Raw genomic sequence first — 22,102 nt, 5'->3', positions numbered from 1 at the left:
TTATCATGTACAGTGATGATGAGCCTGAAAAGTTCACTGTGGCATTTACATTTGAAAGGAAAAAGGTCCTGCCAAACTCTGTAGATAGTATGTATAGATTCCAGAGTCTGGAATATATAATAAAACTAAAGATTCCTTTTTATAGTTAAGATTCTGGCAAGAAAATGATTCTATGGTGCAGAAATATTATAATGACATTGATAAACTTTCATTTGAGCCAGTAGCAACCGACCAGTTGTGCCAACTAACAAGCAGAATTTCTTTTCTGCATGGGATCATAATGGCCTTGTCATGTATGTACCATATACAGTGTATGAAACATGTTGATCATTGAATGTTTACTACTATCAGCCCAGCATATTAAATTAGTATATTTAATAAGTAGAATTTACACTTTTAATGTGGACACACATCCCACTAATTATAATAGTTCCTCACTAGTTTTTGAATCTTACAAGAAAATAACCTATGTGTCGGCCTGCTTGTTGTGTGGGGGCTCTTAACTTCTTCTGAGTATCAATCTCTAAAGTAATGTCTATAAGTCAACTTCATAAAAAATGCTCAAACCACATGCATTCCAAAATTTTGAACATAATCACAAAGGATTGATGAAATTCCCAAAACTCACCAGCCCTTTTAAGGAGTCTGCCCTCTCTCCTTCTGTGGAGTAATCAGCATAGAACATAATCTTCATTAGGGCAAGAAGTTTGTTTTGTTTTGGGTGGTGTGTTTTGGTTTTGATGCTGGGGATGTATGGAACTCAGGGCCCTGTGTGTACTAGGCAAAAATTCTATCACTAAGCTGCATCCTCAGCCCAGGAAATTTTTATACTGTATTCACTGCTAGCCCTCTTGTGCTTGGAATACATAATAAATACTAGATAAATAAATAGCACAGATTTTTGCAACTCTTCCCACTTATTCTGTAGGTTCAGCACATAAAGGTCTGGCTAGAGTTAATCTCAGTAATCTCATCATATTTGTATTGAGTTACATGGTAATTAAGAACTAAAGTGGGGTCATATTCAGGACCTAGAATCTGTACATTGTTAGATACAAACTATCAGTTACTTTTTTCTTCCTCTTTTTAACTGAATACATTCCTATATTTTTTTTATCCTTCAAACACAAGACTTCAGTTTAAAGTCTTCCTCTTTAGCAACATTACTACAAAGTTTAATCTTGCATAGGAGAACACCACATTGTCCTTTGATAGTTTCCTCCTAATAATTAATTTATTTATGATGTATTTTACAAAATAATGGTCTTAATATAGCTTCCATTAGTTTTAATAGTTGTGATACTATTGAATTAGATAAGCATATTCAACTGAGCAAAAATGATACAAGTTTCAGAAATCACTACCACATTGAGCTAATGCTACTCAACATTTTGTAATTACCTAAAATCACCAATATACTGAAAAAGATTTAAAAAACAAATGAAAAAGATGTTACATAATTATTCCTAATATTTACCATCAAGATTACTTTGAGAGAATGATAGATATTTTATATATTTAGAATACATGGTATATATTCTAATTTTAGTATAGTATTATTATTTTTTTACCTATGGATGACTATCTTCTCATTTTATAATAACATATTGAAAAACTTTTTTTTTAATAAACAATGACTCTTTATTGTTCTAGGTTGGATCAGATGTTTTCAGATGCCTTTAGTAAAGATTACCAACTAATTCAAGCAGATCCCAAACATAGCCTATATCTCGCCTGTGCCCTCATGGTTAGGGGAAATGTACAGATTTCAGATCTTCGCAGAAATATTGAAAGGTTTGGTTTCCATTTTTCAAAATAATTTATGTGTACTGCTTGGAACAGTGTAACATAGTAGTTAAAACAACCTCTCCTCAAATTATAGCGATGTCACTTCCTCAAGTATGACCTTGAACAAGTTACTTAGCCTTCCTGTACCTTATTTTCTTTAAGTGTAATGTAAGAGTAGTAATAGTACAAAGTTGTTATTTATGAATATTATGTGATACATGTTCTGAAAGTGTTCAAAAATTGTACCTAATATTGTTCTTATTACCAACACTATTACTACACAGCTTGTGTTTATACTCTATTTGACAGTTTATTATTAGAAAAACTACTCCATTGAATTACAAAATTATAATACCCTCATTTCTTTTTATATTCAGATTTCTAATCTTTTTTTAAATAATTTTTAGTTGTATATGGACAGAATATCTTTATTTATGTATTTGTATGTGGTGCTGAGGATCGAACCCAGTGCCTCACACGTGCTAGGCAAGCACTCTACCACTGAGCCACATTCCCAGCCCAGATTTCTAATCTTAAAGGATATATTTCTAGCTTTTTCAATCACCATCATAGCTGAATTAATGTCTTCCTATTAATGTCTCTTAGCTCCCTATCATATTGTCCCATGATACTGTTAATAGTTTTTTTTAAAAGGATAACTTAGATTATAAACTAAGCAATTAGAATCGTACCATCAGTAATGACTCTATTTAATGTGCACTACCATCACGTGGTATTTTTGTATCTCAGTTCTTACCTTTTTTTTTTTTTGTATTTCAGATTAAAACCTTTTTTTTAATTTCAGATTAAAACCTTCTCTACATTTTGTCTCCTGGAATCAAGAAGGCTGGAAGACCAGCCTGTGTTCTGTACCGCCTGTGGGCCATTCTCATTCATTATTAGCTTTAGCAAATAACACATGCGTGAAGCCTACCTTTGTGGAACTGAGAGAGAGATTCATGAGGCTCTACAAGAAAAAGGTAATCATTCACCTTCCTTTGTTGTGGCTCTTTTAGGTGTATCACATTACAAATAAGGACCAACCTCATCTACCATTTTGTTGTACTGACTATAACTAAAGTGGAGAAGCTTACTCTAAATGAGATGTATTTCCTGAGTGTATAGGATTTAGGCAAAATATTTGACTGAAGTTCTCATTTCTGTTGTGAAGCTGAACATACTATAATTTTAATAGTATTTACCTTATAGGACAGTTATATGTATTAAAGTCCCTGGAATGGTAATTGTTACCCACTTTTGTATTTATAGGCTCACCTCCATCACTATCTACAGGTTGAAGGGATGGAGGAGAGCTGTTTCACAGAAGCTGTGTCATCTTTGTCAGATCTTATCCAGGAGTATAACCAACTAGATGCCACAAAGAGCATGCCTGTGGAGGACTTCCCTAGGCTAAGAGTAGCTGTGTGAAAAAGAAACCAAGAAATATGATTGTCACTTTTTCCTAATTTCACATTTTTTTTTTTTTAGCATTTTTGTGATTTAGAAAATTCACTTTGTTTTTCATATCAGAGTATTGTCTAAAAAAGAGTGGTTTCTGTTTAATCACAATTCATTGATACCAGTGTGTGAAATTAGTAAATCCTATTACCTTCACTATAAGCGGTTTATAAAATTGAGAGAACAGAGTTCTTTAACAATTTGCCTTTGCTTTATTTATTGCCTAATACTTATACACCAATAATCATGTCTTTGGTAAAAAAAAAAACTTGTACAGATATACTTTTTATACTTATTTATAATTTATATTTTGATATTGTTTAAATTGATTCTTTAAAAGTATATACTAGGAATTGAAGAACATAAAATATAAATATTTCCATGTAATATCCACTAACTTCAGAGACAGGCTTTATTATAACTGTTAAAGAGATTGTATTTCTTCTATAAAAAACTTGTTTATACTATGTTTTAAATTATTTTTAAGTATCATTGCTTTTTTATCAATCCAGTTGATTTTGTAATAAATGTACATATTTTCAAACAGTACTATTTGTTATTTTACATATCACCAGTATATAAGTAAATAAAACATTACCAAGCTTGATAACTTTCTTCACTGGCTATGTAATAGTCTATTGAAGTTGTTCCAGTTACTATAGTCTCCACTTTGATTCTTTAACATTATTTTTAGTCATATCATTTAAGGAAGTGATTTGTAGGAACAGTTTGTTTTCAAGACAAACTAATCTGTTATGTGCTTTCTTTAGTGTTTGCTTTTAAGTTTCCTTTGCAAAGTAATACTATTCTTGGTCTTTTATCTTGGAAATTTAGTTTTTCATAGTATTTATACTAAACATAATACATTGTTTATACTAAACATAGTACATTTGTTAACAGTAGCCAAAGAAGCTTTATTTTCTCTTTCCCAAGAGAAATCTTAACTGATAGTATAGGGCATTAAAAATTATAAATATGTTTATAGTTTAATCTTATTTTTCTATTCAGGAATACAGAATCTTTTTTGCCCTATAATGATTATCTGATAGAAGCCTACATATTGCCACATATAGATTAAATTTTTAAAATTTAATATGCCTTTTTACACCTCATTAGCAAAGTGTTCCAGATTATTTTGTAGAATAAAATATTTCCTTATAAATTATGCTTTTATTATATATGGACTGCTTGTGTGGTACCAAAATTATATCATTATAGCATATATTTTAAAAATGAGTTCAATTTCAGGTTTTTCAGGTTTTACATATATTTTTAGAACCTCTTTTAGATACTTTTGATATCTTCAATGCAGTTACCAGAGAATATTATGTTTTAAACTCAAAGTATTGCCAACCTTTTATAACCACTCTAGTTTTTTGATTATATGACATGACAACTAACCTTAGCTTTACAGAATCAAGAGCTCAGAAAACATATCTCCAGGTTCCCTGCAATTTCTTTGACATACACAAGATGTAATCCAGAGCATCTTCCACTTAAATGAGCCTTCATTTGGGCAATCAAATTGGATGGTAATCATTTTAGACTTATTAGGAATGCAACATCTTTTATCCAGGCATATTCCACAAAAAGTGGGTTTGTAACTCTGAGTACTTAAGCACCCAGAAAAGAGAAATTTTTCAGCTTTGGAGAGTTGGAAGATAGGTTGGCATCTTTTTCCTTTAGGAATCTGAAAAGATACATAAAGTTAAAAAAATCATTCTTTACAGTTGATTATAGTAATTTAGAAAAATATTATGTAAAACATTTTAATAACACCTCTGTAATAATAAAATTATTTCTGATACCCCAGCACTGAAAAAATAATTATTATTGCTGGGCATTAATATTAGTTGCTGTTTAGGAACTTCCAGCACTCTTTCTTCTCTTCCTTTAAAACCCCCTCTCACCAGAAATCTGCCCTCCCTGTTCATACCATCACATTATGACACTCTCTTCAATGTTTCTTGCTGTCTGTTCTTTACTCAATTCCTCAATAAGTGGAATTTTCTTTAATATCAAAGACTATGGCATATATCTTAATTCCTTTAAAACTGGGTTGTCAACTTGCTGATAAGATAGGGAATGTGTTGGTAATCAGAAGAATTTTACAGAATTTCCAAAAATTACTCCTTTGAGACAGTTGTCTAGTTTAAGAAATAGGACCAGCCAGGTGTGGTGGCACACACCTGTAATCCCAGCAATTCCAGAGGCTGAGACAGGAAGATCCAAAGCTCAAGGTCGGCGTCAGCAACTTAGCATGACTGTCTCAAAATAAAAAAAAAGGGTTGGGGATGTGGCTTAATGGTAAAGCATCCCTGGATTGGATGACCAGTACCCGCTCCTGAAAAAAATGGGACCAGATCTAGTTATAACAAAACAATCTTAGAGTAAATATTTTCTTACAGTCCTTTGACAGGTTTGCTATCTAGTAAGTACAGAGCATTTTGGAAATTGTGTGGTCTACTTCAAAGTTGGTGATATATAACTTAAGATCAGATATTCTTTACTTGATGGTCTTAATATCTGTTTAACCACAATTCTGTATTCATTACTTTGATTCCACTATGTAAAATTATTATGGAAAAGAAAAAAGAATGTAAGATCTACTCTTAGAGAACACTATGTAGGGTTACCACAACAAATCAGGCTAATCAAGACCCACATTATTAAGATATTCTAATATCTAGGATCAAGAAGTCAGCATTACCTCTACTAGGTAAAACTTTACCCCTCAAAGTGTGATTAGTATTTTCCTCTGAGATAATTTAATTTTTGAGAGTTTCAATAAGATGATTTTATTTTTATAACAAAACCCTACCACCAAAACACACACACATTATAACTTTCTAGGAATTTCTTAATATTGAATTATAATTAAATGAAATCTAATTAAACTTTACCTTTACTGTATGTGATATATTACTGTTGCATGGCTGAATATAACATAGTCTTTGCTCTTTTCTCATTTTACAGTTGCTATTTTCATTGGTGACCCTGTTAGATATTCCTATCCCACATGTTCTGGAGCAGGGAGTCCACTTTGTAGCTTGCACGAGACATTTTCTTTTCCAACTAAGTGGAAGATTCCTAAAAGCTAAAACAGAGAGAAAGTACATATGTATGTATATTTATGAACTTGTGTAGACAGATAATTTTTAATCATTAAGCTAATAAAGATCTTTATGAATAATGTAACTCATAATCAAAGAAGTTTATGGTCTAATTCATTCTATTTCCCTTTTTCTTGCCACCCAAATTATGTTTTAATCAAGTATGATAGACCAATTTCTTAGAACGAATTAAAATTCTGTATCTTTAAAAAACTGAATAGCTTTACTCATTTATATCATTCTAGCTTATCCTGAGTATTAAATCTAAACTTATGTTCTGATTGATACATACCATTTTGATTCTGCCTCAGGCTTGATATTATTCCAACAGATGTTGAAATAAATGTTGGTAGGATTAGAGAATTAAGATATTAATCAGAACAGTATGATCATGTTAAATTTTATGATATATTAAAATCCAAAATATAAAAGTTATATAAGTCATTGCGAATGTGTAATCTTTTATTCAGCTTCTTTGTCACATTCCCTATAGTTTCAGGCCCACAGTGCTCTCTCCTTGGGCTAGCCACTTCATATCATCCATGGAAACAATGAATGGATCCATGAATGGGTCTGAAGTGAGTAGACAGAGCCCCTCCACTGTCTAGTGCTTAGGAGAAACAGAAGGAAGAAAAGGTAAATGACTCTTCCATCTCCATGTAAATTCCTGGGAGATTGTTAGACTCATGAATGAGTCAGGTCCTTGGTTCACTTGAGCAAACTATGTGTTGGTTTATTGTCTCAAGGCATTTCCTTAAGATTAATATATATCCTCTATTGGATGCTTTGGGAGGAAGGTTGTAATTTGAGTCTGAGTTAAATATAGCAAAGTTCAGACTGTGTTACTTTAAAATATCAATTTAAAATTTAAAAGATCCAGAAAAAAAAAATGCCTTCTTGATAGACAATATCAATCACTCTGAAGTATGTGCTATATTTGTATAAAGTGATAACATAATACTGCTTTCAGTGTTATTACAGTAGGATCTTGCAGTGCTCATAGAGCTGAGAGGAAGCAGAAACATGAAGATACCTGGAAGGTAGACAGCAGTTTTAAAGACCTCAATGTAAAGCTGGGTAGGGTAGTTGCACACCTGTAATCCCAGCTGACCAGGAGGCCGAGGCAGGAAGATTATGAGTTTGAAACCCCATCTCCAAAAAAAAAAGAAAAGAAAAGAAAGAAAGAAAAGACCTCAATTCGGGAAGCAGATTACAAGCTTGTCACACATCTGCAATAAATAAAAGTAGGTTAGGTTATGCATTACCAGTAACCCTGATTAAAGTTAAATGAGCTGCAGTTCAGTAATTTAACATTCATTAAAATGCAGAAAAACTGGAGGCGATTTATAAAGTAAAAGCTTAGTGTTCATGAGCATTGAGAAAGGCATGACAGCATTAAATGTCATCTCATGCTTCTCACTGACCTAGCTAGCAACAGCTAGATTCCAACCATAAACTATATATTACTATAACAAATATATCTCAAAGTGTGTGTTTTTGTCGTGGTTAATTTTTAAAAGCCAAATTCTTACACGGATCATAAATACATTTCCACAGCTAAGCAAAAGAGAGACTGAACATATACTTCCCTTGAAATATAACAAGGTCCAACTCTCAAATACCAGAGAGCATTTGGGGAGATTTTTCTCATTTTTTAGAGCAAAGCACTAACCACCAAAAATGACCAGGGGATGGCTCTACCAATCAGGCTCCAAGTGAATCCACTGAAATTGATCCAACTCTTCAAAGGAAACCAACTTGAACTTGATGCAAAAGGCTTTCCTTATGGAAGACTGCTGCTCTGAGGTTCTGAGAATCTTCTGAGTCACTCATATTCTGTACAGAAAACCAACTGTTTCTGTACATTTTGCAAAAGGAATAATTTGGGGACTGATAGTATAGCTCTGTGGCAGAGTATACACTTAGCATATGCAAGGCCCTAGGTTCAATACCTAGCACCAAAATATATAAAGAAAAGGAAATAATGTGGCTTATTATTTTAGAGCATGAATTTTGTCATGCTGTTGGCTAAATAATCGTGTGGTAAATACAAACTCACCACAATCTATAAATTTTTTTCAAATGAACTAACATAATCAGGGTCCCTGGGTATATTATTTTCATAGAGTTAGTTTTTTTGTTGTTGTTTATTTATTTTTTATTTTTTTTAATTTTTTTGTATTGAGGATTGAACCCAGGGGTGCTTAACCACTGAGCCACATCCCCAGCTTTTTTTTATATTTTATTTAGAGACAGGGTCTCACTGAGTTGCTAAGTGCCTCACTAAATTGCTATGGCTGGCTTTGAACTCATGATCTTCCTGTCTCAACCTCCTAAGGGATTACAGGCATGTGCCACAGGGCCAGCTCATAGAGTTAGGTTTAAATATCTAAAACTCTTTTCTCTGATTATTATTGTTTTTATTGAATATCCACATAATAAAAAGCTTAGAGTTTTTAACATACACCAATATTCTGTATCTCCATGACAATATTCACTGCACGCTAAATTCAAGAAGCTGGCATCAGCATTGCCCCTTTTGAGTACTTCCTCTCCTGTGCTTCATTTGCTGGTGTTTTTGAAATTTCTGTCCTGAAAATACTCTGACACTTAAAGAAGGGTGATAACTTGAAAGCAAACTAGAATTCTGTTTGCACTTGCAAACATCTAGGTACTCAACTAATAAATGCTCATTTCATTTTTCCAACTACATACATGGGTAAGCTACTTTTAAAAGCCTCTGTGGGAGGCATGTGTAAATGTGTGTATTTAGAGAAAGCGGTAAATTGTTGAACTTCAATTTTAGAGTGAATAAAAGGACTTCATTTTTCTAGTTTTAGAAATAATATTTACAAATTCAAAACATGTTAGTCCATAAGTATTTTTTACTTAGTCGTTTTGCATTTGTTTATATCATATAGAAAGGTTGCCTTTGAAAATTTGGAGAAACAGATGGCCAAACTTCTGCCTATAATAAAACAATACAAATAGAAGTTTTCCCAGGATACATGAGAACAATATTTGGTTAGTTTTCCTTAGGAGAGGTTGGAATAAGCAGAGGTGTAAAATTTTAGTTTCCTGACCTAGTATAGCTTTTTTAAACTGGAATACTTTTACCAGAATATACCTGCCTGAGGCAAAGACTGAGTGGGATGGTACACTCAGACTACATCTTACATTGATCACCCATTCATTCTGTACCTGTGATACACAAAAGGAACATGAAAGAAAGCCACCAAGTCATATATGAGAAATAGCTCTATGTATAAGCACCTGGCATCGTCTTGAAGCTTGTTGAGAGCTGCCTTTGTAATGGTCCCATGCTGCACTTGGACTGATCAGAATTCTTTCCATCTTTAGCTCTAGAGCACTGGCTGTCAGCCAGCTCGGGTATGAACAGAGGAGTGCATCCAATTGCCCCACTCACACAGAGGCAGCTAAACAGGGGGTTGGGCTGAAACACTTGGCCATTACGATAATGGACCCTGTTGAACTCACATCCAACAGCTACAAGGTCTGAAAAGAGAAAATTGTCAAGCCATAATTTGAGATAGTTGGACTTCCAATTATACACCTTATAAGATGTAACTATCTCCTTCATGAAGTATAACTCTAGATTTTTTTTAACAGCTCTAGATTTTTAAGGCCCCTTTGGAACCGCCTTCACAGAACATCTGTCTAAAGGTTAAAATGAGCATTTTCATCAGATTGTAGGTTATAACCCACAAAGGGACATTATCAGAATTAAAAACAAATAAAAACTTTGTTCTGGAGAAAATATTTTTTTGTTTTTGGGGGGTTTTGTTGTTGTTTTGTGAGGTACTAGAGATCAAGCCCAGGGCCTTGCTCTTGCTAGTCAAGCACTGAAATTAATTTTTAAAAATCATAAGCAATGAGATGATTATAAACTGAAGAGGGAGGTTTAATGCCAGGTGAGATGGAAATTTCCCCAGACATCCAACAGTAAGCTAGAATATATTCTTTAGAATATCAGATAAGTGAATGTCAGAAGAAATCACAATTTATTTATGATTTATTTAACTATAGTATGGTAAGGTAACTAATTGAAAATTAGAGGAGATTTTCACTTCATTTTGAGTATATTCTTGGCCTTTTGGATCAATAAATCCCCAAGTGTGTTCTACTCCTTGGCAATAGCTGAGATGTTTTCAGGGAATCTGTGATCAAGAATTTTCAAAATACTATGGCAAGCTGGCACAGTATGGTGTACCTGTAATCCCAGTGGCTTGGGAGGCTGAAGCAAGAAGATCATGAGCTCAAAGACAGGCTCAGCAACTTAGTGAGGCCCTAAGAAACTCGGTGAGATCTGTCTCTAAATAAAATGTAAAAAAACGGCTGGGAATGGAGCTCAGTACCACTGGTGGTTCCAATCCCCAGTACCCAAAAAAAAAAAAGAAAACAAATATAGTATTAGTGATGCATGTTTTTCGTTGTTGCTATTTGCACAGAACATGCAAAAACAATGGACAATGGTACTAAAACCCCTTGTACCTTATCATGATTCTAACTGTACATGTACTTATATTTTTCCTTGCCATGCACTTGTGCTTAGAAAAAAAAAAAAAAAAGCTAGTTTTACCTAAGAATATATCCCTGGTAGCACAGTAAACTTAATAATTTTATTAAATGCTAACCATTGAGTACATGTCTATTTAATACTCTGTATGATAAAATCAGAAGTATACACGGACCGTTCTGTGTACTAAAGTACATTGGCCATCATGAGAAAAAGCACCATACTATTATTCAAATTGTGGCATGGGCTATCTAATTTTTTTAGTGGGAATTTTACTTGAAGAAATAATTTTCAGATAATCTATGGTTATTCAGATTTGGGTATTTTGGAGACATTTTCTTGAAAATGTACAGAGTAATCCTGTCGCTTCAAGAAAAACAATTGACAACATTGGTTGCAACTATAGAATTCAAGCTTTAAAGCAAAAATTACAATTTTGGAAAACATCTACCACTGAGCTCTATTGCTACCCAATACGTAGACTTTTCTGAAGAGAGTAATATCAGTGGGATTTTTAAAATAGTATATAATGAAATCTAGTTTGAACATCTACATAATACAGTAAACCAATGCATGGAATGACAAATTTATGCATGAGTAAAAGACCCATTCCAAGTGGGTCTTGGATATTTTAATGTCACCAAATTGAAAGGTTATTAATATACTTTCAGATTTTATGATGCTGCTAATTTTTAATGGACTACCACTTACCACATTTAATATAATATTTTTTAAATACATTCATAATTATTTGAAGTGTTTACTAAAATATTTCTTGCTTTTCTGATTATATATCTATGTGAAGTCATATTTTCTTTATATATTTCAAGCAGAAAAATAACAGCTTGGCAGAAGCAGATGTGAGAATCTAGCTTTCTTCTATTAAGCTAGATATCAGAGAGATTTACAAAAATGTAAAATCATGCCACTCTCTTCACTAAATTTTTCTGTCATAGAAAATATTTTTTTCATCAAAATATATCATTCCTATTAATTTGCAACAGGTTTGTTATGTTTAAATAAATTTTTAAAATTCCTAATCCATTAAATATCAGTAGATAAAATCCATATAAACAAAAGTTTTTTGGATCCTTATTAATTTCTAAGACAGTAACTTTTTTAAAATCACTGTTATGGTCAGAAAGCAACAAATTTTCTCTAAAGGGCTAAACAATAAGTATCTTAGCCTTCGCAGGCCATATAGTCTCTGTACTACTCTGTCATTGTAATAACCACAGATTCTATGTAAATGAATGAGCTGTGTTCCATTAAAACATAGTTTACTGTCATAGTGAGCTATGAGCTAGATTTGGCCCCTGGGCAATAATTTATGACCCCCAGTTATACATTATCCCCATTCCCATCCTCATGTTTACTGGTGAAGACATCACATTTTAGGTGACATTACTTGTAGAAAAATCTGATACAATAAACTTTGGTTCTGTGAGGGGAAGGCCCATATCTCTTTTTTCCTCTGTTGTATTCTGACTTACTGGCCATAATTCCTGGCTCAGTAAAGGATGCTAAGTGTTGATTAGATTACTGAAATAACCTGCCCAGTTTGGGAGAAAGGAGTATTCTGAATGCCAAGGTCTTTGATAGGTCATGGTTTCTCTATAGAATTTCCATAAATAAGAAATACTTTTGAAACTCTACTGCATACCAGATACTGTGCTAGGTGTTTTAGGTTTTATGTCATTTATTTCATCTTCCCAAACAGCTCTATAAACTATGAAGTACATGTAATGTAACTGAGGCGCAGAGAGATTAATCAACATGATTAGGAGTCACTCTGTTAGAAAACCAGGATTGAAATCCAGATCTCTCATTCTTAATACAATATGGTGCTAACAAGGGTGTCAGTTGTTAGACTTGATGGTCTCTTCATAGTCCGACTCCAAAGACTTACTCTCATTTCATGCTCAACCTAACTTCTGGCAGTAAATTACCTTCCCACTTGAACTTTTCTATAGAGTGAATAACTACCCTACTGACCTATTTTTCTTCCCTTAGGAATTTTGTTTTTTATCCTAAATGACTTGGCATTCTGGATCATTACCAATGTGTTCTAGGTGTAGATAATCTGAATCAGAGTTTCAACCCAAAAAACTGAGGGTCAAGTTGTGCTTTGGGGTGACACCACCTTCTTTTTTATAAATCTGCAGTAAAATTCGACTGTACTTGGGAAGGCTGAGATTAAAGCAGTGTGTATGAGTTCTTGATATGTACCCTTTTTTTTACATCATATATTGTTATGCCGGATTATTTTTTAGTTACAGAAAAGGCTGAATTCAGATAGTTTCTGACAATGTTAACAAAAGCCATTGTTTTGTGGCATGTCAAGAAGTCAGACTGTATAAGTTCTCCTGTTTCCTATCATTATAAGCAATTACCCGTAAAGAACTGCAAGATCGCTTCAATGCAATGAAAATAACAGATTTCTGAACATTCATAGGCATCTGCTCATATCCCATGGTGTCCAATATAATGAAGCCAGTCCCACTGGTTCACAAAAACTAAACCCACCTTGTACGTAGCCAGACTAAACTCATCATTCCAAATTAATAATTTAAGGAGAAGGAAATCTGTCTAGACTCAGCCTTTTCCAGTGGGTTCAGAAAAGGACACTTACATGCACACACTCCAGTCTCGTACCTAGGCCTGTCTGCTGAGTAGTCACAATACAGCCCTTTGTGCGGGTCACAGAGGTCAGCCTCATTACAGATGTCTCCTGGTTGTTTGGCACAAATTTTGCAGCATCCACAGCCATCTCTCACCAAACTCACTCCAGGAGAGCAGCGGGGCTTCTGACGGGAGCACTTGCAGGGCCAGTGACAAAACTGTTTACGCTGATGTGCTTCTGTTGCTTCTCTGGGCCCTTTTTCAGTTGTGTCTAATGGCCCTGTGTCCTGTGCCCTGCAGCAGAACTTCATTTGATAATAAAGGCAATGTTAGAAATGGTTCCTCAAAGTAATTTCAGAAATCTTAGAGAAATAGAAGATTTCTCTAAAATAGGTAAAATACAATGTGGTGAGTTACAGGATCATTAGCACTTAACACAGTTCACTCTCTGGAAATACTTTCTTCACTTGGCTTCCAAGATGTTGCTTTTTTATTTCTCCTCTCTCACTTATTTCTCCTTCTCAATCTCCTTTGCCACTTTCTTCTTGTCCTTCTGATGTCTAAACACTGGAGCAGGGGTTAAGACCTCTGAAGTACTTTTCCTCAATTCAGATTTCCGAATTCAGACTCAAACTTCCTAAGTAATATCTCTACATAGGTTTTTAACAGGAAAAGCAAACTTAATCAATCAAACCATACTCCCAATTTTCCCCTCAATTTGCTTTTCCACATACTTTCCTATTTGAGCAAATGCCCATTTCACAATTTTTTCAAAACACTTTGCAGTTAAGGTCATTCTTGACTTCTTTTATGTTTTACATCCAATCTTGTCAATAAATCCCACTGGTCAAAACTTTAAAATACACCTCCCCTGACCATAACATTCCTTTGCTATTATTTTGATCCAAGCCACTATTATTTTTCACTTGGATGATTCTGGGAGCCTCCTAAAAGTTCATCTTGCTATTTTCTTTGTCCACTCAGCATTCAAAATGAGTCTTTTAAAATATGCCAGATCACACGACTCCTTGCTAACAGGGCATGGCTTCCCAAACGGCTCTCCAAGGCCCCACACCATTTGGCCCTCACTCCCTATCTTCTTTCGCCAACTCCCACTCACCCCTTGACCACTTCGCATCAGCCACAGTGGCCACCTCATTCTTTAAGTACTTCAAGCGTGCACTGCCCTTAACTATCTCCAATGCTCGCTTTATTTAGATCTGCTCAAATTTCTCAGTGAGGCCCTCTGCCCTCTCTAAAAAGAGCACCCTACCCCTGCCCTTTCTCCAGACACATCTTATCACTTGCCTCATTACCTATGTAATGTTTTGATTCCTGCATCATGAGAGCAAGGTTTTTACTTCATACCTTTCTAGCTGACTCCAGAAAAGAAAAATGTTTATTAAAAGTAAGAACATGATGCATCCTATGTGTCAGGGACTTCACCTTCATTTAACCTTCATAGCAACAGTATAAAGTAGTTATTATCCCATGTGACAGGTAAATAGTGATCCCCTCAAAGATGTGCACATTCTAGTCCCTGGAACCTGTTAATAGTCCACCTTGCTTTTTTTTTTTTTTTTTTTTTTTTTTTTGATACAGAGTCTTATTAAGTTGCTTTAGGCCTCACTAAATTGCTGATGCTGACCTCAAACTTGTGATCCTCCTATCTCAGCTTCCCAAGTTGCTGGGATTACAGGCATGTGCTGCGGCCAGCACACTACCTTGCGTGTTAACAAAGGGGATTTTGCAAATATGATCAAGTGAGTCCTGCAAGTATCATCCTGGATTACCCATGTGGGCCCAATGTAATCACTAATCAAGTTCATCCAAAAAGGAAGGCAGGCAAATCAGAAGAGGAGACGCGACAACAGAAGTAGAGTTAGAGTCATGTCATTCCTGAAAGGAAATTGTGAACCAAGAAAGGCAGGCAGCCCTTAAAAGATGGAAAATGTGAAGAATGAATCCCCCCCACCCCCAGAGCCTCCAAAAGGAAGGCAGTCCGGCTTACACTTGATTGTGGTCCTACAAGACCCATTTGTTGACTTTAGATATCCAGAACTATGAGACAACAAATTTGTGGTGATTTGTTACAGTAGCCATAGAAACTGTATATCTCAGTTTATAAGTAAGGGTGCTGAGGATGATTATTTAAACTAGATCACATACCAAGAAGAGAGATTTCAACCAGGCAAGCAAGTCCCAAGCCTGAGCTCTCAATCCTCACCCTGCTTCCTAGTGCAAGTCCCACTGGAAACCAGCTTTGATACCAAATTCTTGAATCTCTGAGACTCCTTCTCCAGCCTAGACCACTTAAATTTACAACTCATTAACTGCTCCTGAGTATATCCACTTCAATGTGCATCAAGGACCTCATTTTTGCCCTATCCCCAACAGACTGCCCTGTGGCTAGCTAGCAATTCCCATTTTAGTGACTGGTGTTGCCATCCACTCAGATCCCCAAACCAGGAAGGTGGAAATCATTCTGGATATCTCCCTATCTCTCGCTCCCAAAAGTCACTTACTGGCTTACAGGAAAGTTGAAAGCTCCTAAGCACAATATTTCTTGTAGTTCTTCTATGCCTTAGTTTACAAAAAGTCAAAGAGCCTGAAATTCCCTGAATATATGAGGCCATTTCTCCTGCCTAGGATATTCTTAACCATATCTCACTTTTTTTCTTAACTTAGCTATCCTTCAAGACTCTGTTTAGGTACCACCTCTCCCAGAAAGCTTTCTGTCACCTCCCTGCCTTATAAATGTCTTTGAACTGAAATTATCCATGTGAGTGCCCATCTCTTCCACTAACTATAGAGCTACCCAACCTCAGGCACTTGAAGGCATTTGTAGGGATTACCACATCTAGCCCAGTGCCAGCAAATGTTCACCTAAGTAACTCTCAATGTTTACTTGATGGAACTGGGGGCAGGCAGACTGAACCAGAAACCAAAACCTCAAAAACTGCTACACTGGGCAGTATCAGTGTGTAACTCCACCATTAAACCCTCATCTTTTCTTTTGCATAACTAGTAAAGCAAGTGTACCCCAGGAAGATTAACACTTCAGCCAAACTTCAAAAGTTGAACACACAATGTGAGAATAGATTTTTTTAAATTTATTTTTATGTGGTGCTAAGGATCGAGTCCAGTGCCTCACACATGCTAGGCAAATGCTCTACCACTGAGCTCCAGCCACAGACTGAGAACAGATTTTGATGAGGGAGGAAGCTGGGACAATGTTGGGCTTCTGGAGAAGGATCAAGGGATAAATAAAGAACCCAAAAGTAAAGAAGGGAGTAGAAACAATGAAACTAAAATCCTAACCCTAAAACATTTGCAACCTAAAATCTTTTTTTTTTTTTTCCTACTTCTCAGTTTTGCACAGATTCAGCCATGGTCACCATTGATTCAGCTGCTAGGTTGGTGGCCTTATGTTCACAGTCTCCTCTTTCTGCCCCCACCCTCTATAAAGTTTCGACATTTCCTTCTTATCCCTCTCCTCTCCTTTGGCTTTCATTTCCCCTGGCCCTCCCAGTCCTCCCCTATCTCTTGGTACAATTTCTCACTCTCCTGGGCAGGATCCTCTTAGTCTAAGTTTGATTTCAATCTAGGCTTGTTCGTGTTTCATGATCTTAATATACTGCTGTTGTCTACACACAGTCTCTGGGCAATCTCATCACCCTCTTGCTTTTAGCCTCCTTCCTATATAACCTCAAAACTAAATTTCCAGCCTAGACTTCTCCACAGAGATCTAGACCCACGTAGCTGACTGCCTACTAAACAGCTCTGGCTGAATATTCTAAGGAAAAACTCAGATCCAAAACTCATCACCTTTCACCCCAGACGTCTCCCAAGTTTGGAGATAGGAAATAGGAGTCATTCAGGTCATCTTCTTCTCCTGCACCTCCCACAGCCATTCAGTGGCTCATCCTGCTTATTTTCTCTCCCAATTCACTGTTACTATGCACTACTATGCTGTTCCTATTCAGTCTTCCTCCCTCCAAAATAACTTCTCTAGTGTATTTCCTACATAGCTGCTGGAGGGATCTCTCTTAAGAACATATCTGGTATTACTCCTCTCTTTAAATCCCCTTGGTGGTTTCCTACTGTCTACAATGTGCAGTCCAAACTTCTGAGCATGGAGCTGTCTGGTCTGGCCCGTGCCTACCTCTCAAAACACTTGCCTTCTATGCCTTTCTGTTTGCTAAACTACCTATGTCAGGTTTCTCCTCTCTGCTTTTCTTCTTGTAGCTCCCTAATATAATACCTACTCCCCAAACTGCCCATCTGAGAATGCCTATATATTTTTCCAGTCTTGAAGCACTTATAGATCATCTCTGAGTCAGGAGGTAACACTGTTGAAATCCAAGAATAAAGAGAAAATCGTTATAGTAGCCTGAAAAGAGTGAAGTATTACAGGCAGGAGAATAACAATAAGGTCTAATTCTCATCAAAAGAAGGAAAGGGTAGAGAAGAAAATGCCCAGCAGAGACAATCCTAAAAGAAAAAAACAACCCAGCACCCTAGAATTCCACATCCAGTGAAACTATCTTTCAAAAATGAAGGAAAATTAAAGGACATTTCCAGATAAACAAACACTGAGAGAAGTTTCTAAGAGACTTGCCTCTCAGGAAATATTAAGGGCTGGGATTGTGGCTCAGTGGCAGAGCTCTTGCCTCAGACGTATGGCACTGTGTTTGATCCTCAGCACCCTATAAAAATAAATTAAATAAATGTATTTATTTAATTTATTAAATAAATGTTCATCTGCAACTAAAAAAATTTTTTTAAAGGAAGAAATATTAAGAAAATTATCATAGATAGTAACTTCAGAAATACATGGTGGTGCAGGCCTATAATCCCAGCTACTAAGGAGATTGAGATAGAAGAATGGCAAGTTGGAGGCCAGCCCTGGATAACTTAGGGAGACCCTGTCTAAAAAAAATATAATAATTTTATTTATAGTTTATATGCATGTATATTTTAATAATAATTTTACATATTTTTATATTTTTAATGATTATAGTTTTATACATAGTTCAGAGGTATAATGTCCCTGGTTCAATACCCAGTACAGAGACACAGAGACAGAAAGGGAGGAAGGAAGGAAAGAAATGAAGGAAGGAAGACAAGAAGAAATCAAAGAAATGAAAAGGACTAGGAAAGCAAATATGTAAGTTGATATAATTTTATATTTTTCTTCAGACACTTTTTGATTGTTTTCAAAAACAAAATCTGAAGACAGCAAGTCATCAGGGTAATGCAAGAGGAAGGTTGTACTTCAAAAACAGATCTGAGCTTTAGCAAAGCTATTATCGTAGAAGACTTCCTATCATTTGCTCTTCTAGCCTCAATCCTCTTCTGTGAAATGGGATTGATAATATGCACCTGGTAAGGTTGCTTTGCAGATTAGGATGAGTAAAGTGCCCAGCACGGTGCTTGGCACACAGTTGATGTTCAATAAATGGTAAGTATATCATCTGACTCTTAAAAAATTCACAACAGCAAAGAAGTGAAGCACAAAATAATACTTTCTTACTACCATAAGCTTAACACCTTTCTGTGTTTTTTTAATTTTGTATACTGTACTCATCTCTCCATATTGGAATACTTGCTATTTAGGAACATGTAGCAGCTCAGTCCATAATGAAAGGCCTTTTCTCAGAAAGTGGAATAGGAGAGGGACATCCGTGTCTCACCCCCATTGGGGAAGTGTTCCCCTATGGGACAGTGGGCAAGGCCCAGGCCACTGACAATATCCTCATGATATTTTTAAAGTCTTAAATCCCTCAATACTAAGTATAACAACTTGCTTTCCAACATATATCTACTGCTTATTGCTCAAATTGGTTATTAACTCAGACATTTCCATGTTTTCTAAATCACCAGAAGATTTCAAATGCTCTGTCTCCTGTGCCAACAACCTCAACCATGTAAATGAATCAATAAATAAGTCACCTTGTTTTAATCTTCTCATTAAAAAAAATACTAAGACAACGAATTGCTCATATTAAACTTCCCTTTGGTCTGTTGCTTGAAATATTTCCAAGTCTCCATGGGCTGATTCCCTTTCACACACACAAACGTGAGAAACACATGGATTGAGAAAAGACAAAGTAATAGAATATTTTAAAAATGTACATGTTTGTTCCAAAGTACTCTTTTCAAACAAGGACTGGCTTCACTGGAAAAAAAGTTGTTGCCAAAATCCATCTTTCCAGGGGCTCTTTGCACATTTTTTGCAAACAACCCTGGAAAGTTGAGCCCCAGCCTGGCAGTGTTCACTCCACTGTGGCCGCCAGCTCTGCCGTTGTCCCAGGGTCACAGTGCATGTTCAACTTGGATAAAATATATAAAGTTGAGGGCTGTTTAAACATAGCGAAAGTAGACTTCAGTGCCTTAACCTGAAAGGGAGAGGAGTTTCACATTTCTCTCATGAAGCTAATGCACTCAAACAGAACTTTACTTGGAGAGAAAAATGGCTCCCTATTTTCCCACTAGTAATTTTCCCCCATCTTCTTCTTTTTTTATTTTTAGCCTGAAGAACTCGAAATGGCTAGAGTCTCTGGAAGGGAAAGAGGAAGGACTTACCTGTGCCAGCCCGGTGAAGAGAAGAGTGGAACAGAGGAGCCCCTGCATGTCGCTGGGATGCAGCTGGCCTGAGAGATGGGAAAGTGGGGGCTCCTCATGCTGGGGACACACAAAGCTTCCCTGTCTTCTCTGAAGGAGCCGCCTCCACCTCCGGGCACTGGCTTCCACACTGGCTTTCCTTTCAGTACCCTGCTTACTTTCATGTGTCTCTTCCAGAAATACCTTCACAGCTAGGATGAAGTGTGTCAGGAGAGGGCCAGGGCTTTCCTCCAGGGATTCAAGGGCAGATCCAGCGATGGCTTTTCTTTAAGTAAATGTGCTCACTTTTCCGGAGATCAGAGTCTGCCCTTGGGCAAAATGGAGGCATTACTTTCCATTCCTGGCCCTCTGCCTCTCCTCTGTGATTTCCCTGCTCCAGCTCCTCTCTGGGCTGCTTTCCTTCCTCCTTTGCCCTCAAGCAGAGGGCTAGCCTGGTCTCTCCGCTTCCTGCCTCACCACAGCCTGGCCCTGTTGATGGGTTTCTCACTTCCCATCAACAACCAATTTCTAAAAGGCCATTTCTGATTCGCCAGCTGTTGACTTTCGGACGTTTCCACATGCTCTGCATTAAACACAATCCTCACACCAGGTGGACCATGATTGGAAAGGAAAAACCCAGCCTGAGAAAAGCTACTTTCTGTGGCCACAATTCCATGGCAAATAAAAGTAAAGCTAACTCCAATCTTCCCAAGCCTATGATCAAACGTTTGTGCTAGTAACAGTCATTTGGATTAAAGTTTTGTTTTAAAAACTTATTACAAGTTTTTCTCCTTTCTCCTTCACACCCCTCTAACATGTAAAGCCACCATTCCATCCCCTCCAATGTGGTCATGTATGACTTTTGCTCATCCCAACTTCTCAGCCCTGGTCTCTGCAGATCCTACATCTGCAATGGAGCTGACTTTCTGTGGGTCCAATGTGAAATTCACTTTCCTGTGCATTCCTGGGGCCTATTTCTTTTCCTACTGGACCATTTCCTGTCCTGCCTTGTCCTGTTACCCTACTTATCCTGGATTATTGCTCACGTCTGTGAACACAGAGTCACAGCTATATAAAGACACATCAAGTAAGGCCTCACTCAGGCCTGAGCTGAGAGTCTGGGAAAAACTAGTTTCTCCTACTACCACAGAACCTGGGGCCTTTGGAGAACCAGAGACATCATAAAACATGCAAACTATAGTTCGTTAAGCCATAATTGTATGCACATAGGACAATAAGGAATATCCAGTACAATTATAGTAATAACACCTTATCCTATTCCCTAAGAGATAGGACAAAACCCAAGAACGGCTTTAGTAAAGAAACATGTTTCTGGTTTTGGTTCAATCTGATCCTTCTCTCTTTATCCTCCTGCTTTATCACCATTTGGTCTTTGGGTTCCCAACCTCAGTGATTCATGACCCACATGGGCCATCAGAATAGATAATTTCTTATTTCCTGATTTATGTGTCAAAGGCAGAGTAGTTACATTCCACATCTAGTACATTCATGTGTTAGTCAGCTTCCTATGACTGTAACAAATGCCTGAGATAAACAGACATAGAAAGAAGAAAGATTTGTTTGGGATGACAATTTCAGAGGCTTCAGTCCATAGTTGGTGGGTCATGTTGTTTGGGCCCGCAGTGAGGCAGCACAGCATGATGAGAGTCAGTAGTTAAGGAAGCTGCTCGCCTCATGGCAGCCAGGGAGCAAAGAGGGAGGTGCTAGAGTCCCCATATGCCCTTCAAGTGCATGCCCCCTGTGGCCTAATTTCTTTCCAAAAGGCTCCACCACACAAAGGTTCCAATACCGCCACAGGTTTCAGACCAAGCTTTTTGATTTGAGGAGACTCTTATCCAAACCATAGCAGTTCATTGACCATATTCCTCTGGCTCCAACTCTCCATGTTCAAAACGTTGCTGCAAATATCCATGTGATATTTGGATTTAAGGAGATTCATCCTTCTCCCATTTGTGTC

General features: G+C 36.5%; 2 protein-coding genes across 7 annotated transcripts in view; one reads left to right on the top strand and one right to left on the bottom strand.

Moving 5' to 3' along the window:
* The window catches only part of Tube1 (tubulin epsilon 1), a 32,539-nt gene extending 11,639 nt beyond the window's left edge, over window positions 1-20,900 (top strand). For 4 of the 6 annotated variants that reach the window (XM_058574378.1, XM_058574381.1, XM_058574380.1 and 1 more), the window contains 4 exons: window positions 1,654-1,794; window positions 2,594-2,768; window positions 18,588-18,688; window positions 20,053-20,900. In XM_058574378.1, coding sequence (XP_058430361.1) covers window positions 1,654-1,794; window positions 2,594-2,768; window positions 18,588-18,688; window positions 20,053-20,239 — 604 coding nt within the window. In that variant the 3' untranslated portion in view covers window positions 20,240-20,900. Of the gene's footprint in view, window positions 1-1,653; window positions 1,795-2,593; window positions 2,769-3,057; window positions 3,793-18,587; window positions 18,689-20,052 lie in introns of those variants that run through there. The other 2 variants (XM_058574379.1, XM_046429940.2) reach the window with 2 other exon arrangements.
* Ccn6 (cellular communication network factor 6) lies at window positions 3,238-20,400 on the bottom strand. Its single transcript, XM_046429949.2, has 5 exons — window positions 20,107-20,400; window positions 13,529-13,823; window positions 9,633-9,875; window positions 6,150-6,343; window positions 3,238-4,936 (listed from the first exon to the last, which is right to left on the bottom strand). Exons 1-5 carry the CDS (start codon window positions 20,152-20,154, stop codon window positions 4,655-4,657), a joined length of 1,062 nt encoding a protein of 353 aa, XP_046285905.2. The 5' UTR covers window positions 20,155-20,400; the 3' UTR covers window positions 3,238-4,654.
* Window positions 20,901-22,102: the final 1,202 nt, after the last annotated feature.

This window comes from Marmota monax, unplaced genomic scaffold (genome assembly GCF_021218885.2).
Source record: "Marmota monax isolate L192 unplaced genomic scaffold, Marmota_monax_Labrador192_F-V1.1 WCK01_AAM20220418_F8-fsc00276, whole genome shotgun sequence".
In the NCBI taxonomy this organism is placed as follows: Eukaryota; Metazoa; Chordata; class Mammalia; order Rodentia; family Sciuridae; genus Marmota; species Marmota monax.
This window is presented reverse-complemented; position numbering and strand designations above follow the sequence as displayed.

Bases quoted from the DNA above. Each gene is read 5' to 3' on its own strand.
- Ccn6 (XM_046429949.2), bottom strand. From the start codon at position 20,154: ATGCAGGGGCTCCTCTGTTCCACTCTTCTCTTCACCGGGCTGGCACAG. The intron at 13,824-20,106 runs GTAAGTCCTTCC...TATCAAATGAAG, and splicing joins TCTTCACCGGGCTGGCACAG to TTCTGCTGCAGGGCACAGGA. The intron at 9,876-13,528 runs GTAAGTGTCCTT...TTCTCTTTTCAG, and splicing joins CGAGACTGGAGTGTGTGCAT to ACCTTGTAGCTGTTGGATGT.